This window comes from Pelodiscus sinensis, chromosome 4 (assembly GCF_049634645.1).
Source record: "Pelodiscus sinensis isolate JC-2024 chromosome 4, ASM4963464v1, whole genome shotgun sequence".
Classification (NCBI taxonomy): Eukaryota; Metazoa; Chordata; order Testudines; family Trionychidae; genus Pelodiscus; species Pelodiscus sinensis.
The window spans coordinates 131228189-131246313 of record NC_134714.1 but is presented as its reverse complement, the minus strand read 5'-3'; the positions used below and the strand labels follow the sequence as shown (position 1 = coordinate 131246313).

Here is an 18125-nt window from a genome sequence, read left to right as displayed (position 1 = left end):
AGAGTCAAATTTCTATATAAATGTCAGTTCTGCACTCTAATGGGCTGGCAACTTTGAAATCCATTAATTAAGGAGTGCCAGGCCTCATTTTATGTGCAAGAGCAGCTCCCAGCACCTCTCAAAAGGGATGATGCAGGAGGCACATTGGAGGGGGTAGGGCCAATATTACTTGTAATCTTTTCCACCTATGTGCAGAATATTTTTTTATGCGCACCGAGGCCTGTGTGGACGTGCACCACCAGCGGAAACAAACCCGAGCTGTGGGCACTCTGCTAATCAACTGGGCAACACAAGTCTCTCTCCTGAGGGGCTGCACAAGCGCCCAGCTGACGGGGGCACTGGGTAGTGTCCCTGCAGGGGTGGGTTTGGGGAACTTCAATGGTGCCAGTTCCGTACCTTCCAGCTCTTCCACAAGGGCTCGGTTTGTCTCCTTCAGCGCCCGGTAGAGCTGGTCCTTGCGCCCAGTGTCCCAGCTCGGCACCAGCTCGTACAGCCTCCACATCTTCAGCGGGTCCGTGACAACGCTCCGGCACTGCTCCTTGCTCAGCACTTTCCGGCACAGAGCCTCCACGTTGGCGACGCGCTGGATCAGCCGCTCTCGGTGCCTGTCGACAAAGTGTCCCTCTGCGTGGAGGAACGCGTCAAAGCAAACCGTAAACCAGTGCTGGGCCCAACGGATCCTGCCGCTGCTTCTTCCCTGGGGCCCTTGGCTCGGAGGCGGGAGGAGAAGCTGGAGCAAAGCCCCCCCGCCCCCTCCAGGATGGATCGAGTGTCCAGGATCACATCTCTTCCCCCCCTATGCCCTAGCACAAGGGAAATATGCAGGCCCTGATGAGAAATCTCCTTTATTTCTCTAGTCCTTTTTACCCAGGTGACTCAGAGCCACTTGGCTGGTAGAAATGGGGACCGCGGCTCGCCTATAAGAACAGTTCTCTCCGAGGCAGGTCACAGAAATTCTGCAACAGCCGCCCGGCAACACAGCACAAATACTTAAGACAGGAAGAGAGCAGGGTTTGGCTGTTGGGAACGGGGGGTGGGAAGTGGGACCATCGCTGGATGCCTGGCTGCATCCGTAGAACAGGAACGAAACAGGGAAGTCCCCCGCAGTGATACTAGTCACAGATGGGTCTCTGGGGATGACGAGTTGGGCGAGACGGGGCAGAGTTCAGGCTGTTTGGGGTAATTGTGTATTTAGGTGCAGCACTAACTTCTGCTTTTGCTCTAGTAGCTGCTCACACCTGCGTATTGGGATGATCCAGGAGGAAGATCGGAAAGGGAAGGCAGGTTGGGGTGATTTCAGTCAGGGGCACGGGAGGACAGGCAGTTGGGAGAACCCCGCCGGGATGCATTCATGCAGGTCCCCAGGGGAGGGATTTTCTTGATTCTGTTCCTTTACCCTCCAGCACTTCGATGAGGGCTCCGTTTGTTTGCTTCAGCAGCTCGTAGAGTTGGTCCTTGCGCTCTCCGTCCCAGCTCGGCAGCAGCTTGTACAGCTTGCGCATCTTCTCCGAGTCGCTGTCCTCCGCCATGATGCCCTCGCGTTGCCCAGGGTTCAGTGGGAGCTGCCGCAAGACTTGGTCCATATTGGAGACTCGCTGGATCAGCGGCTCTCGGTGCTGGTCAACAAAGTGTTCCCCTGAGACGGAAAGAATGAAACACACGAGTTAAAGGGTGGAGCCAGACGGACTAAAAAGAACGAGACACTCGGCTCCCCCTACTGGAGAGCATGGGAAACCCCAGCTCAGGTCAGCTGCATTGACATGGCTTATAAGCATGTCCCCCCACACCCACCCCCAGCTCCACACCATGGATTGTGCAGCTTTCTTTGGCGTTCATCTGTGTTTTGGATTCATGCATGGAGAGACCTTGTGGGTGGCAAAACTAACCTGGTCTCTGAGAGGTATGGCCCAGCTCCACTCCTCTTGGTGAGTGCCTGCCTCATCCAGTCATCAGAAAATTTTCCTTTGGAGGGGGCGGGGGGAATCTACTAGGGCAGCTTAAGTGTCTTCTGACATCACTCACCCACTGGGAATCAGTATAAAGGCTGCCCCCCCCCCTTTCTCTCTTGCCACAGAACTCCAGTGTAACGGGGTGGAAGGGCAGGTTGTGGAATAGACAGAAGCACGGCCAGACCGGGTCAGACCAAAGGTCTATCCAGCCCAGCATCCTGGCTCCGGCCAATGCCAAGTGCCCCAGAGGGAGAGAACAGAACCAGGAATCATCCAGAGATCCCTCCCGTCGTCCGTTCTCAGCCTCTGACAACAAGTATAGCAAGGCTGTAACAGCCTACCATCTCCCTAGGGAACCTATTCCAGTGCTTCACCCCCACCCCGCCAGTTGAGCCCTATTATAGTCGTGGCCTTCACAATATCCTCTGGCAAGGAGTTCCACAGGTTGACTGTGCGCTACATGAAGAAATACTTCATGTTTGTTTTAGTCCTGCTGCCTATTGTACACTAGAGTGCCTTCTTCCTTGTTTTAATACACTTCACCTGCCCATTCTTTCAAGGAACAAGATTCTTTTGTTAAAGAATAACGATTTGCTGACAATCCTTTGAGTGGAGGGCTGTATCAGTGTGCTCGCAGGGGTCAGCAGGAGTCCTCTGTGGGGAGGAGACAACCCCCTGATAATATCCTGGCAATTCCTATAGGGCAGCCATCACCTTTTAGCCTTCTGGGGTGACAAACTAGTAAGCCAAAACTAGTGTGCCTCAGGTCCAGACAGTAGGGTAACACTAGCTATGCTCTTTAGCTACTAAATGAGCTCATTTAATTTGGTAAGGTTGTCAAAAGACAGGACACGGACGTGGAGCTGTGTCTTAGGCTGAGGATGGTTGAGAAGAAACACTGCAAGACAACTACCCAGCATGTGCAGCCTGGACTCTGCGACGGAAAACCCCTAATCGATGGCACCAGGCCGTGCTCTCTCTAATCTTGTCCATCCACATGCAGAATAATTTTATGTGCACCGAGGCATGTGTGAATGTGCACCACAAGGAGAAACACATGCGGCAGCTATGGATGCTCTGCTAATTAGCTGGGTGGCCACCCAGTTTACAGAGAATACTGTAAGCACTAAGGGGATGCTAATCTGTGTTCAGACCAGATAACTGAGTGATGGGTGAGGGATAAACATCCAGAGAGTGGAGCCAGTGTCCCCTCTGGGCTGGGCCCAGGGTGCAGTCCCCAGGAACACACGGAGAGATTTTCTTTACTCAGAATAGTTACCCTCTAGCTCTTCTATGAGGGCTCTGTTCCTTTTCTTCATGGTCTGGTACAGCCTGTCCTTGAATGTCCTGTCCCGGGTCTGCACCAGCTCATACAGCCGCCGCATGGTCTCCGGGTTGGTCCTGATGCTCCGGTACTCCTCCGGCTCCAGGACATCCCTGCGGAGCAGATCCAGGACTTTGTCCACTGAGGAGACGCGTTCAATCAGCTGCTCTTGGTGCCGCTCGACGAAGTGTTCCCCTGGGAAAAGGGACATAAAAAGCTCAGTCAATGGCCAAGCTACTCGGTGGCTGTATCCAGCCCCACAAGGAGCTCCAGGGGAGGTCATGCACAGCACCGACATGCTCTTCCCCCAGCTTCCTGGCACGTGGGGTACATGTCAGGTGCACGGTCTCTTTGGATGGGGCTTTCCGATTCCCTGTGGCACCCAGCCAGCTCCATAGTGGGGTCAGGTCTGGAGCCCCGCTCCTTGCACCCTTTACTGACCACACTGGTATCTCCCGTGCCTCAGGGCTGCATGGAGGAAACAGCCCCTCTGAAGCTGCCCACCCTGCCTTCCCTGTTTTCCCCTCAGGGCTGCCGGCAGAACAGCTGGGTGTGTGGGCAAGGGGGGCGGCTCCGGGTCCCTGGAAGGGGTTGGGCTCAGGCAGAAGCAGAATTCTCCAGCGCCACCCAGCCTGCTCCGCAGGGCTCCAGGGCCCATTTACAGCGTCCAGGGCTTCAGCCACCACTGCTGCCGGGGTACGGGCGGGGGCAGCCCGGGCCCTTTTAAATCACCGGGCCCCAGGGCAGCTGCCCCGTCGGGGTCCTTGGTTCCCCTGGAGCTGGGAACCCCACTAGCCAGACGGGCACTCGTGCTATAGCGGCGCCTTCGTCTTGAAAGGCAGAATTTGTTGACACAGTGAGGGAACACGGGCAGCCCAGCGGGACACCCACTCACACCAGGCCTGGCACAACCACCGGCACGTCCGCTCTGATCTGCCTCATCGCCCTCCCCTTCCTCATCCTCACCCGTGGCCCCTCCCCCGGGCCACATCTCTTCCTTCGCTGCCCTGGGATGCGGCTGTTACCACGTCGAATGCATATTCAATGGGGGGGGGGCTGTTTCCTCCCTTTACCCACGGGGAGGCGCCCTTGTCCGATAGACTAACCTATCTACCATTTCACCCCATTAGCGTAGAGATCGCTTCGTTGCCATGGCGCCTTTGAGATCGGATGTTCCATCAGGAACCTTCCGGAAACAGGTGTCAGCGCCTGTTCGGAGGTCAGACCCCCCACGACTCCCCCTTACGCCCTCCTGCCAGCTCCTTATCCCTCAGGAGTCATGTATGTTTACCCAGGGCACCTGAGGCAGTGGGTTGTACCCACAAAAGCCGTTCGTGGCCAAGCTGCTGCCCCCCACTCGTGGCACCCCAGTAAGGTGGCTGTTTTTAGCACGTGGGTTCGAACAGAACCGGGGTGAGCACGTCTACCTGAGCTGGGAACACACCTCCTGGCTCAAATGTAGCTGTTCCTTCTGGGGCAGGGAGTCAAAGGCTGATTCTTAAACTGCACGTTGTGGGGTGTTATTCGGAGGAGAGGGTTGCAAGTGTGTACGTATGCCAGGGTCTGGAGGCACCTGAATGTTATATGCCACCGGGCACCGTTAAACGGGCTTGAATAGGGGCGTGGGAAGGTGGCCTGGAAACCTTTTTTACTTCCCTTTTTGTCTACAACAGCCTTTGGTGGACTCTTGTAGGGGAGAGTGAATGGGCTGGAAAAGGAGAGGAAGGGCCTGTTCTTTTCAGCATCTGTGGGGCAGGCAGGCTCAAGCTATGTGCGTTAATGGGACATTGCTGAAAGGAGGCAGAGTTAAGGCTGCCAGGGCACGTACCTGGTTTCCAGCTCAGTGTTCTAGACGGGGACGACATGCCACCAAAACCACCTTAACTCTGCCCTGAAGTTAGCGCGTGCCACGGAGTAGCCGGACTTGGCCTTTCTTACCTGGATGGCCGTGCGTCTTGGGGAGAGGGCAGCTACTGACTGACATGCCCCCAGCAATTTCCTTGCCGCTTTGCTTCCCCCTCCCATTGTCCTTCCGTTTGTCTGACCCCTGCCTAACAAAACCCTGTGCTAAAATTAAACAGGGACAGCAGGCTTGGTACACTCATGTGCCACTTAACTGTCACCATGATGGGCTGTGTGTTGAGTCCCCGCTTCCCCGCCTGTCTGGTCGGACTGTGAACTCTCATTCTGGGGCTGCCCTGTACCTGCTGCACTGGGACACCACCAAAGTGGGGTGGGTGCAGCAAGAAGGATTTTAGGGTGGCGGGAGGGGGCCTGGTCTCTTGCTGGGAGGTTGCAGGAGTTGTGCGGGTGAACACGCTCAGTCTCTCCATGTGGGCTGCCAAGGGTTAATCCTGCTGTGTGATTTGACTCACCTGTAGCTCCTGCGCCGGTTCTTTGCACAGGTGACTCCTGGTCGCAGCCACCAGCGCCTGCAGGAGAGAAAGCCGGGGGCCACAGAGGGAAGGGACCCGCTACAAGGAAGAGAGGACCTCTGAGAACCGGAGTGTCGAAACGGGGCACGATTCTCCCCCAGTCGTGGGAACCACACCCATCTTGTGGTCTCCAGCCCATAATCCAGCTCCCACAGTCACCCCCCCTCAGGGGAACCCTCCTCTGATCTCTGGGACCCCAGACCAGTCAAGTAAGGGTTCACCATACTGGGTCACTGACTCATTGAAAGCGCCTGCCCCAGCACTAAGGGGCTGCTTTAGAATCCCGGTCCAGCCCTGATACCATAATGATGGGCAAGGGATGGCCACCCAGAGAGGGGAGCCGGTGTCTCCTCTGGGCTGGCTCAGGGTGCCGCCCCCCGGGGGAGGTCGTTCTTTTCACTACAGCGCCTTACCCTCCAGCTCGTCGATCAGGGCTCCCTCGGTTGCTTTCAGCGCCTGGTAGAGCCGGTCCTTGCGCCGGGTGTCCCAGCGGAGCACCAGCTCAAAGAGCCGCCGCATCCTCACTGGGTCGGTTCTGACGCTCCGGTACTGCTCATCCTCGAGTACATCCCCGCGGAGCCGCGCCAGCACCTCGTCCACCCGGGAGACTTGCCGGGTCAGCTGCTGCCGGTGCCGCGTGACAAAGTGTTCCCCTGAAGAGGAAGCCCTTTCCCACGTAAGCAGCCCGGAGCGGCTGAACTGCATCACCGGGTTATTTCAGACAGAGTCCTGAGCAGGGGTGGGGGCAAAGCTGCCCTGCCCCGCGGGAAACTCCAGGACAGGGGGTCTCTTTGGAGCACAAGGAGAGAAACTTCTCTGCTCCAGTCCCGCTGGGGGCGGTTACTTTTCACAGTGCAGGCCTGGGCAGTGGGTGAAGGTAGGGGTGGGGGAGGCACCTCCTCCAGTCCCACCCCTTTTGCCCTGGCCCCGCCCCCATGGGAGCCAAGGCCCCTCCCACCCAACACACAGTCCCAATCTCCCTGGGCTTGGAACACAGGAAGGGCGTTTGGGGGCAGCAAGACTCCGCCCTCAGTACACCTATAGTAGTTGCTCTGGGGGCGGAGTCTAGAGGCAGCACTCACACCTCGTGGTCATAGCCCCGCCCTAGCTGTAAGAGGTGGCACCGCCCTGGCCACGTTCAGTTCCTTCTTACCACCCGTGGCCAGAGTCGGAACTTGGTGTGGTTTTCAGCCTCACAAGCCTCTCTTCTATTCAGTGACACCCCCCCACTCCCCGGCACCATTTGTGTCCCTAGCGGCTTCCCCCTTTCCTGTCTCGTGTCAGGAAACTGGGTTCCTGTTCGTGATAACGCCCACGTGGCGTGTGTCTGATTGACAGGGCCTCCTTAGGTAAAGGAAAACCGCGGTGCATCTACTCCGAGAAGCATTAACAGGAGTGTTGTGAGCAAGACAGGAGACGTCATTCTTCCGCTCTACTCTGTGCTGATTAGGCCTCAGTTGGAGGATTGTGTCCAGTTCTGGGCACCGCATTTCAAGAAGGATGTGGAGAAATTGGAGAGGGTCCAGAGAAGAGCAACAAGAATGATTAAACGTCTGGAGAACATGAGCTATGAGGGAAAACTGGAAGAATTGGGCTTGTTTAGTTTGGAAAGGAGAAGACTGAGAGGGGACATGGTAGCAGCTTTCAAGTTTCTAAAAGGGTGTGAAAAAAGAGGGAGAAAAATAGTTCTCCTTGGCCTGTCATGATAGGACACGAAGCAATGGGCTTAAACTGCAGCAAGGGAGGTTTAGGTTGGACATTAGGTAAATCTTCCTGTGAGGATGGTTAAACTCTGGAATAAGTTGCCTAGGGAGGTTGTGGAATTTTTATCCCTGGAGATATGAACGAGCAGGCTGGACAGACACCTGTCAGGGATGGTCTAGACAGTGCTTGGCCCTGCCGTGAGGGCAGGCGACTGGACTCGATGGCCTCTCAAGTTCCCTTCCAGGACTAGTGTGCTAGGATTCTCTGATTTTAGAGCCCAGAGACAGGAGCTAGTGACCCTCAGGGGGCAGCTGCCATGGGGATGGATTGGGAGGTTCATGTCCTGCTCCATTTATTTACCTTCTAGCTCTATGACGAGGCCTGGGTTGGTTGCGGCCAGCGCCCGGTAGAGCCGGTCCTTGTGCAGGGTGTCCCAGTTCGGCACCAGCTCGTACAGCTTCCGCATTCTCTGGGGGTCGGATCTCTCCGCCCAGATGCTCAGGTATTGCTTGTTGCTTAGCACATCCCCACAGAGCAGGTCCAGGACCGTGCGCACCGAGGACGCGCGTTGGATCAGCTGTTCCTGGTGTCGCTTCACAAAATGTTCCTCTGGGCAGAGAGGCACTAAAACAACAAATCCCGCAGGGTGATTTCGAGCAGGTACAAGCCATCTCAGGCGGTTCCCTGGAGCCAGTTAGCCACAGCCTGCACCGGGGCAGGGGTAAAGCTGCCCTCCCCCTGCAGGACACATACCTCAGGGGTCCCCACCCCTCCTCCGTGCCCCTCCCCCATGCGGCATGGATGGGACACTCAGGTCCTTGGGAATGAAGCTACATTATTCCTCCAGCCTTCTAATCTGGGGGTAGCCCAAGGTGCTTTACAGGCTGTAGAGATGGGGACCACTTCCCCGCATGGACGTGCAGCCGCTCCCGAGACAGGACTGGCTGCTCTTCAACAATCACGGCCCCGCCAGGCCATGAAGAGTTGTAGCTGTTGAGACGGGGGAGGCGGGGAAGTTAATTATTAAGTGTCACTGGCCTCAGTGACGAATGGGGGAGATGGGGCAGAGTTAAGGGTGTCTGAGGTAACCACATATCTAGGTGCAGCGTTACGTTCTGCCCCTGCTGCAAGCACCTGTCGTGGGGTGATCCAGGAGGAAGACAGGAAGGAAGGGCAGGCTGGGGTGACAGCTAGGAGGGCCTGTAGGAAAGAGGTGAGGAGGCCAGCCTGGGGCACAGCTGGAGTTTACAGAATGGCACCCACTTCTGTAAATACGCGCAGGCTCTCTAGGGCAGCCAACTAGTGACTAAGTGGGGTGATTTAGAATTTAGCTGCAGCTGGGGGGACGCCAGCTCCAGTCTGGAGCTGCAGCACCACAGGAAAAAAATGGGGTACTCAGCATCCACCTGCCCCTAGTGCCTCCCGCTCACCAGAGATCAGCTGTACAGGAGGCAGTGGCGGGCAAGAGGTGGAGCAGAGGCAGGAATTGGCAGGAATGGAGCTTTGGCAGGGGAGGAGGAAGAGGTGGAGTGGGGGCAGGGCCTGGGACAGAGCAGGGGTCAAGCACCCCTTGGAAATGAGGAAGCTGGCACCTGTGCGTTCAGCCCAGTGATGCCCGGGGCATACAAACACGGGGCGATGAGCTAGTGACAGTGTTCCCTGGAAGCTGAGCGCTTGGGCAGCCACCCAGGAGAGACTCAAGTGCCACCCAGCTGATTAGCAGTGTGACCACAGCTGGCAGTGGGTCTCCTGGTGGTGCACATCCGCACACGCCTTGGTGCACATAAAATTTATTCTGCACAGATGGAAAAAAAATGAGGGAACACTGACTAGTGTCCTTCTGGGTTGGGCTTGCTGGGACAACCGCCAGGTCAAAAGGGACATTTGTCCTCACTCCATTTATTTACCCTCTAGTTCTTTGATGAGAGCCGGGTTTGTTATTGCCAGCACTCCGTAGAGCTTGTCCTTCTCCCTGGCGTCCCAGCTCGGCACCAGCTCATACAGCCTCTGCATTCTCCCTGGGTCGGAGCTCGTGGCCATGATGCTCCAGTACTGATGATCATCCAGCGTCTCCTCACGTAGCAAACTCAGGGCTGGGTCCACCGGGGAGACTCGCCGAATCAGCTGCTCTCGGTGCCGCTCCACGAAATGCTCCCTGGGCGAGTGAAACGCTGCGAACGAGACATCCACCAAGGCTGTTCCCAGCGGCGCAGGCTACTTCCGACCCATTTCGCCGGAGCAGGGATGGAGGCAAACCTGTCCCGCCCCCAGGAAGAGCTCAAGGATGGATTTTACCTCGGGAGTCACTCCAATTCCCCAGCACACGGGGGGACATGCCTGGGGTTTGCGTCCCCCGCCCCCAACGGGCCCGGCAGTCCCTTAGGAACAAGTCTCTCCTCAAACCACCCGGAGGGGTGGACTTTGCTGTGGGGACTCAAAGACGCCCAGGCCCCCAGACAAGCGGGGAGGACGCTGGGCCTTTGGTGTCGGCCTCTGAAGTGTGCCCTGAGAGGGGAAGGGAAAAGAGCGGGAACCTTTCCCCCTCACGTCAGCCTCCCGTCCCAGCCTTCTCCGGCTACGCTACCTGCCCCCCACCAGCGCCTGCAGGGCAGGAGGAGAGGGCCTCCCCAGGCCTGGAAGGGTGGCTTTGTGGTCGAGGCACTGCCCAGGGACACCAGCTACCTGGGCTGGGTTCCTGGCTCTAATACAAGTGCCTCATGGGACCTCAAGCAAATGTCTCTGTTCCCTCGGGATCTCAGCTCTCCTGCCACTCATGAAGAGCATAATCCGTCCTGTCTCCCGCCGCCTGCTTGTGCTAACCTGGTGCCTTCCAGCAGGGTCTCTTCCCCTGTCCCTGTACGGTGCCTCACAACAGAGCCCAACCTAGGGGCAATGGCCTGAAAGCGATTCCTTGGAATAACCTGCCCCCGCGAGAGAAGGCGGATGTCATCTCTGGCGAGGGCCTGAGGCAGGCTCAGCCTGCGAGCTCTGAACGCCAACCCCCCCGTTCGATTTGTCCTCTCCTGGACAGTCCCCGATACCACAATGACAGGCAAGGGGTACAACCCCAGAGAAACAAGCTGGTTCAGAATCCAGCCCCCTGGAGGTGCAGGGAACGATTTTTTTAACCCCATTTATTTACCTTCCAGCTCTTTGACAAGGGTTTGGTTTGTGTCTTTCAGCGCCCGGTAGAGCCGGTCCTTGCGCCGCGTGTCCCAGCTCGGCACCAGCTCGTACAGCTTCCGCATCTTCCCCGGCTCGGTGCACAGCTCCAAGTATTGCTCCCTGTCCAGAGCAGCGCCGCACAGCAGAGCCAGGATTTCGTCCACCAAGCAGGCTCGCTGGATCAGCTGCTCTCGGGGCCACTCGACAAAGTGTCCCCCTGAGCAAAAAACGTGGAAAAAAAACCCCACTGCTTAGGGTAGGTCTACAGCCACGGCAGGCCTACGTCATCTGACTCGGGCTACAAGGCTAAAAACGGCTACGTACATGTTCTTGGACCCTCCCCCCTTGTCACCCCTGAAGATGAGCCCCACAGATTCATATTAGCCATAAGAACAGCCAAACTAGGTCAGACCAAAGGTCCATCTAGCCCAGGGGCCTGTCTGCTGACAGTGGCCAATGCCAGGTACCCCCGAGGGAGTGAACAGAACCGGGAATCATCCAGTGATCCCTTCCCTGTCATCCATTTCCCTACCCATCCTGGGTAATAGTCATTGATGGACCCATCCTCCATGAATTTATCTAGTTCTTTTTTTAACCCTGTTAAAGTCCTGGTCTTCACAACATCCTGTGGCAGGGAGTTCCACAGGTTGTGCGCCGCATGAAGAAAAACATCCTTTTGTTTGTTTTAATTGGTATGCCTGGGAACACATCCCCTTAGCCAAAGCCCCACCCTAGGATGGATCTGCATCAGAAATGCAAGCTCTCTCCCAGCTTCCCATCATGCAGGGAGGCAAGCCAGCTGCTCCCCTCACTCTCCAGTGACATGCCCTACTCCTGTCCACATCCCCAGGGAAGTCCTCCCCGGTGACACTGCTCTGGGGGCAGTGCCGTTCCTTTCCTCAGGTAGTTGCCCCATGTTGCTGATCTCCTAGTGGACAGCGCCCCTGTGTGCCCGGCACGGCAAAGAGCCCCCGGAGCGGAGGTATGGAAGGACCAAGCAAAAGCAGCCAGCTCACAGGAGGAGCGCTCCAGAGAGGGCTAACAGCAGGCATCAGGGGGTGGGGCAAATGGAAGGAGGCTTAAACCACATGGCAGGGGTGGAGCAACACTCAATATGCCAGGACCCAGCGGAGAAGGAGGCTGAGAAGGGTCAGCGGCTGTAGGAGCTTTGTTCAGCAGAGGAACATGCTAAGCCCCCCTCAGTGCAGTTAACGCCAGGTTACATCGGCTACGGGGGTGCTCCTGCCCCCAGCTACCCACCCCGGCTGGGCAGAGCCTGGGGCGGTGTCTTTCTGGACCAGAGAAGCCCAGGCCAGAATGGTGGGTCCAAACCCCACATCCCTCCCCCACCCCCAAATTCTGGAGCCCTTTGAAACTGGAGTGACTGTTACAAGTGGCCCTAAATGGATTACTAGGCCAACGCAACCCCCCAGGAGTCAGCAGACTCTGAGAACATCACACGGAGCCCCTGGGGTCCTGCCCTCTGACAATGGCTCCAGAGCAGGGTTCCCCATAAGCTGAGCGCGGGGCGAGTCAGGTGCTGCCCAGCTGCTTAGCAGAGCACCCACAGCCAGCAGCCTGTGTTCCTACTGGTGGTGCACATCCACACGTCTTGGTGCACAGAACAAAATGTACTCCGCACATGAATGCAAAAAACCAAGAGGGAACATTGCTCTGGAACCTCTGGTCAACATTTCTCCTCCTGCTTAGGGTCCAGGGCACGGACAGAATAAACACCTGCTTCTGGAGTCCACTCGGCTCCCCACAGAGGGATTTTGAACGACGCTGGGATTTAATGTGTGACCAGCTGGGGCAGCCCTGCAGAGAACCCCCCTGGCGCTGGCTACCTAAAGCCAGAACTCTCCCAGCCTGCCAGCCCTGCCCCACGCAGGTGGGAAGACGCCCTAAGTCTTAAGGGCACCCTTTTTCTTGCCTTCATTCCACCGGGCCCGCCTGGAGAGGTGCTAGGGAGGGAGCCGAGGGTTGCGTGCCACGGAGAAGGGAGGAGAATTTGTTAGACTGTTGATGCTTATTAAGCCTGCCTCCCTGTCAGGGGTGGGTGTGCCCAGCCCCCTCTCAGACAGGGCGTTAGGCCTCTCACCTTGTGCACCACCCTACGAGGGTCTCAGGCCCTAGGAACCCGGGCCTCTCACTACACCCCTGCTCCGGTACAACAGTCCAGAGGTAGCGAGGTTCAGCAGACAGAGGCTGTAGCAGCACTTGTAGCACCTCCCTTTTGGGGTACATAGAATGGGCAGGGGGACCCAGGCCCCCTCTCTCCACCGGGTCCCAGCCCAGGGCCCTGTCAGTGGCAGGTGCATCCCACCATTAGTGCAGCAGGGAATGCACCTGAAACATGCTGCACTCTTGAGGATTTACCTCCCCGCCCTGGGCTACTTGCTACCAGCCTCCCTGACATCGGCTTCTTCTCCAGTCACTTCCAGGCCAAGGACTCCTCCGGCCATTCCCGGCCGGCTGGCTGGCTCCTTTACCCATGGCCACCAGCCTCAACTGAGCAGCTCCACTGCCCTTTATACCTGTCCTCCAGCTGGAGCATGCCCAGTAGGGCTCTGGGGCGGGGCTCTGTCAGCTAGGCAGCCCTGATTAACTCTTTCAGACCCTGTCACACTCCCCTAACGCCTTTTGTTTCTTGTCCCCAGTAAAGCCCCCCATATTGAATTTTTCTTTTGAGTGCAGCTATGAACGTGTGGGGGTTTGTAGCAAGGCATAGTGGTGTTCGTGCGCTCGGTCGTGTTCCTTGGGCATAGAGCAGAGGTGCCCATTATTTGCCCAAGCGACAGTGCCCCTTGAGTCTCAGGAATGGATAGAAGTGCCTAGAGTGAAGGCATGAAGTAAAGAATCCAAGACTGGTGTTCCCTCTAATCTTTTCCAGCCATGTGCAGAATAAATTTTGTTCTGCGCACCAAGGCATGTGTGGATGTGCACCACCTGTGGGAACACATGCTACTGGCTCTGGGCGCACTGGTAATCCACTGGGCAGCATTTGAATCTCTCCAGGGTAGTTGCCCACGCGCTCAGCTTACAGGCACCACGGCCCAAGACCCAACGGAGGCAAGAAGCCACCCCAGTTAGCGAACGGGAGGGAGGAGCTGTATGGTGGGAGCTCATTAAGCGTCCCCGGCCGTCTCCGGTACCACCGTGATGGGCAAGGGATAAAAGCCGGCGAGCCAAGCTTGTGCTCGCAGTGGGATGGGATCCGGGTAAGTCCCCTGGGGTCACACAGGGAGCCCACTTCCCAGATGTCACGTACGTACCCTCCAGCTCTTCAACGAGGGCCCTGTTTGTTGCTTTCAGCGCCAAGCGAAGCAGGCTCTTGCCCCGCGCGTCCCAGCTGGGCACCAGCTCGTACAGCTTCTGCATCTTCTCCGGGTCAGTCCTCTCAACCGTGACGGCTTGGAGGGCTCTGCTCTGAAGCCCCAGTGCCTGCACGTCCAGGGGAGGGAAGACATCCCAACTCGCAGCTGAGAAATTCAAGCGCGTCTTGTCAAAGCGCACCCCTGAGAAGTCATTTAAACACACCAAATGAACGACTGTCTTGATCATACCACAGGCAGCTGCTGGCCTGTCCCATCCTCCCATTTATTTCCCCAGCTGCCCTCCACCCCCCAACTTTGCTGGTCCTGTGGCTGGAGGCGGGGAAAGAAATTTTACTCCTGCTGCTGTTAAGCATAGTGTACATAGGCGACCCCGCCGGCCCCCGTTTCGGGGTCCTCTGACCACGTCCCGTTTGGACTTGATTCCCACTCAGTGCCTAGTCTTCCCGCCTTCAAGGCGGTGAATTCGGGTTGTCGGTCGTGCTTTATGTAGCTGCACGGCCGGTCCCTAGCTCACACGTTTCTCCCCCCTTAGGGAGGGGGAGGGAAAGGGGGGCCCGGGCCCGCCCTCACTCACGGGCCCCAGCCCAGGGCCCTAAGGACACGGAGATATTTAGCTCCGGTCCGGCTGACGAGGCTCCATGCCGAAACGCGTCAGCCCGCCAGCTCCAATGAGCCCTGCCCTGGGCTGCTTCCTTTCCCTCCTCAGGTGCCCTTCCTCCCCCTCCTCGGGGCGGTCACCTTTGGCTCGTCCGTCAGGCTGGCGGTCGGGCGTCCGTATGCCCGCACCTTGCTCTGGGCTGGCTCCACAGCCCAAGAGGACTGTCGTGGCCGGGCTCAAAGGGAGGTGGTTTCTCCCAACCTCCGCCTCTTTGGCAACAAGCCCGCTCGCGGCTGCCGCCCGACTCCTCTCTCCCCCCCTCGTGAGTGGAAGGGGGTCCATTTTAAATTCCCCGCCGGGCGCCCGCCTCCGCCTACGTCACCGGGCGGGCGTTTCCCCTATCGCCCGTCCGGTCTCCCCATTGGCCGGCTCTCCTGTCACTCCAGGTGGGGAAATGCTGCCCCCGCTATCGCCGCGCCATCCGCCACGGCGCTACCGCTTCGGGGGGGGGGGGCGGCCGGCTTTCCCTGCCCCGGCGCGGCTCGCGTGCACGCCGCGCAGCCCCGGCAGGGCCCCCCCCTTAACCCCAGGAATGCCTGCTCGGCGGCGCCCCAGGGACGGGCAGGGGACGCCCCGTCACACATAGAATCACAGAACACGAGAATGGGACGGGACCTTGAGAGGTCATTAAGCCCCGTGCCCTGCCCTCACCGCAGCACCAAGCACAGTCTGACCATCTCTGAAGAGTGTCTGTCCAACCTGCCCTTAAGTATCTCCAGAGGTGGGGATTCCACACACCCCCAGGCAATTTATTCCAGTGTTTGACAACCCTGACAGGGAGGAAGTTTCTCCTAACGTCCAACCTAAACCTTCCTGGCTGCAATTTAAGCCCATTGCTTCTTGTCCTAGCCTCAGAGGCCAATTTGTCTCCCTCCTCCTTGTAGCATCCTTTTAAATACTTGAAAATCGCTATCATGTCCCCCCTGTCTTCTCTTTTCTAACCTAAACAAGCCCAGTTCTTTCAGTCTTCCCTCATAGGTCATGTTCTCTAGACCTTTCATCATTCCGTTAAAAGCATTTCCAGAAAATCATGCCAGTCTAGATGTAGCCCTGGTGTGGACCCTGGGTTACTTCAGTTGCCACAGTTCTGCCTTCTTCTGGGGTGGGGGTAGGGCAGCAGTTAAAGTGCTGGGGGACAAGTCCTAGGACAGAATCAGACACCGGAGGGACACCGGGGGAACACAGAGCTCTGCTCACAAAACCAGGCAGGGTCAGGCAGCCAGACAAAGAACTTTAAGGGGACACTTTCAGGAGCAGGGAAAACAAGCTCATGAGGGGAACCAGTTCCCTGTTGTACCCTCCGCCCCCATCTTTCAGCCCCAAACTGACTCCTCTGTCCCCACACCAACACTGTTTGGTGATTGCCCCTCTGTGTTCTCTGGTGCTGTTTACACGGGGGGCTGAGCAGGCCTCAGAAAACAGTCCCCTCTCCAGCTTGCAGGGGAACATGCCAGCTGCTTGACATACCCACTGTGGTAGCCTAGCTCTTAGTGCTTAAGAGGAGTTAGTTCTTGAACAAATGGACTCACAATGGACGGACAGACAGACACACCTACCTTTTTAAAAACAGAGATATAGATTTTGAGTGTTGCTTGATTTTAGCCAAACTGTGTTAGTTTCTATTATCTGAAAAGTGTGACTCACCAACTTTTTAAAAAAAATATGCCTGCCTGGGGAACGAGTCATGTGTGTTTTGCTATTCTCAGGGCTTGTATTTTTCTGTAACAGGGTTTCATTCACCTGGGCTGGGTCTACACTGGCATGAATTTCTGGAAATGCTTAAAATTGAATACTATTCCGTTTTCAGTTTTTCCGGATAAGGAGCGTCTACATTGGCAGGCTGCTTTTCCGGAAAAGCCCTTTTTCCGGAAAAGCATCTGTGGCCAATGTAGACGCGCTTTTCCAGAAAAGACTACTGGGCTGTCTACACTGGCCCTTTTCCAGAACAGTGTTCCGGAATAAGGACTTATGCCCGAGCGGTAGCAGAATAGTTTTTCTGGAATAGCGGCTGATTTTGTACAGTAGAGCATCGTTGCTTTTCGGGAAATTCAAGGGCCAGTGTAGACAGCTCGCAGCTTATTCCGGAAAAGCGGCTGATTTTCCGGAATAAGTGGCCCAGTGTAGACACAGCCCTGTTGTTTTAAATCTCTAAACTGAGCGCTCAGTTACATCAACTAGCTGACTGGCTGCCAGTGATTTCGTAAGAGGAAGAGCCTGCCTGGATTTCAACGGAAGGCTCTTACAAGCAAGAAGATGTTTGCTTTTAGATGTAACCAAAGACCCCGAAATGCAGGTGAACCCCACCAATGCCTTTGGGAACACTAGAGTTACTTCTCACTGTGTTTCTGCAGGTGCTGGCCTGGTTAGATTGAATTTGTTTTCTTTCTGGGTGTGTAAAACTGGAGATAATGAAAGCAGATTATAAAGCAGCCACCTTGTGCTGCAAAAACAAAGGTAGTCGTTATGTTTCTTTATCAGAAGATTGGACAGAATTGCTTGTGTGTCCTTACAGGCTGGCTTGGTGACAGGTGTCTTGAAAGAAATCAACCAAAATAACCAGAACTGGTGTGATTATGTTGTGTTATTCTGACACATCAAATATGCAGAATTTTGCAACATGTGAAAGTAGTGCGCACAGAATGCTTAACTTCTCCTGGCAGAACTGCCCCAGGAGTATCATCTGCACCAGTCAACACCAGGCACCCTGCGTAACGCAGGCTGCCGGTTTAAGGTCTCTTAGAACCGCTGCATGCGGTGTGGGACAGTTAAATGGTTTAAATACAGCAGGTTAATTAAATTGGTGCAAGTTTGTGTGTAAATAAAGTCTAAGGGAGCCTGCCCAGCAGAGCCCTTCTCCTCTCCCTGGGCTCCACAGCGCCTTCTCTCTCCTCCTCTGCTTTGCACTCTGATTCATCCAGATCGGAGGGAGGCTGGCTTGGTGGCAAGGAAAAAGTCTGACTGAGACCAGAAAGCGGGAGGGAGCGTGTCCAGGGACACTCGGGGGGGGGGGGGAGGGTTGTGGCTGCACCCCCTGACTTGTGGCTTCCGTTGTGTCCAAGGGGTGAAGTTTAGCTCAGGGGCTCTCAACCCCCCCCCGTGCCAGCGCATTGGCCCCCTGCTCCGAGTTCCTCTCTGGATCCCTCCTTACCAGATGCTGAGAAGAGTGTCGGTGACTGGAACTGCGAGAACGGCTTCTCTGCTCCAAAGTCCTTCCCGGGGAGGCCGCCTACGTAAGAGCTCCCCTGCAACTGGAGTTGAGGCTTTTTGGGCTTGCCCTGGGGCAGCCCCGAACCCTGGGGTCTGAGCGCCATGCTGCCGCCCCAGGCAGAGGCCTCAGCGCAGCAGAGACCGAGTCAGACCCTGGCCCGGGAGCAGGAAGTCGCTGCTGTGCCGAGTAGGAGGAGGCAGAGCTCGAACCTCCCTCCCCCCCGGACTCCGAGCCCTTGGTGAGGCAGGCTCAGCCCATGGCTCCCCAGGAGAGTTCGCTCAGCGAGCGTCCCAGGGCCAGGGTTTAAAGCGGCTGTCATGTGGGAACTGCGGTAATCTAGTCAC

At 56.8% G+C, this 18125-nt stretch overlaps 1 protein-coding gene across 5 annotated transcripts in view; it reads right to left on the bottom strand.

The window, feature by feature from the left end:
- LOC102458195 (uncharacterized) overlaps positions 1-17930 on the bottom strand; it is a 41789-nt gene extending 23859 nt beyond the window's left edge. For 2 of the 5 annotated variants that reach the window (XM_075928876.1, XM_075928874.1), the window contains exons 1-10: positions 17722-17930; positions 13853-14095; positions 10555-10794; positions 9320-9583; positions 7773-8036; positions 6122-6361; positions 5649-5747; positions 3229-3468; positions 1397-1636; positions 397-624 (exon numbers count right to left, since the gene is read on the bottom strand). In XM_075928876.1, coding sequence (XP_075784991.1) covers positions 397-624; positions 1397-1636; positions 3229-3468; positions 5649-5747; positions 6122-6361; positions 7773-8036; positions 9320-9583; positions 10555-10794; positions 13853-14095; positions 17722-17884 — 2221 coding nt within the window. In that variant the 5' untranslated portion in view covers positions 17885-17930. The other 3 variants (XM_075928875.1, XM_075928877.1, XM_075928878.1) reach the window with 3 other exon arrangements.
- Positions 17931-18125: the final 195 nt, after the last annotated feature.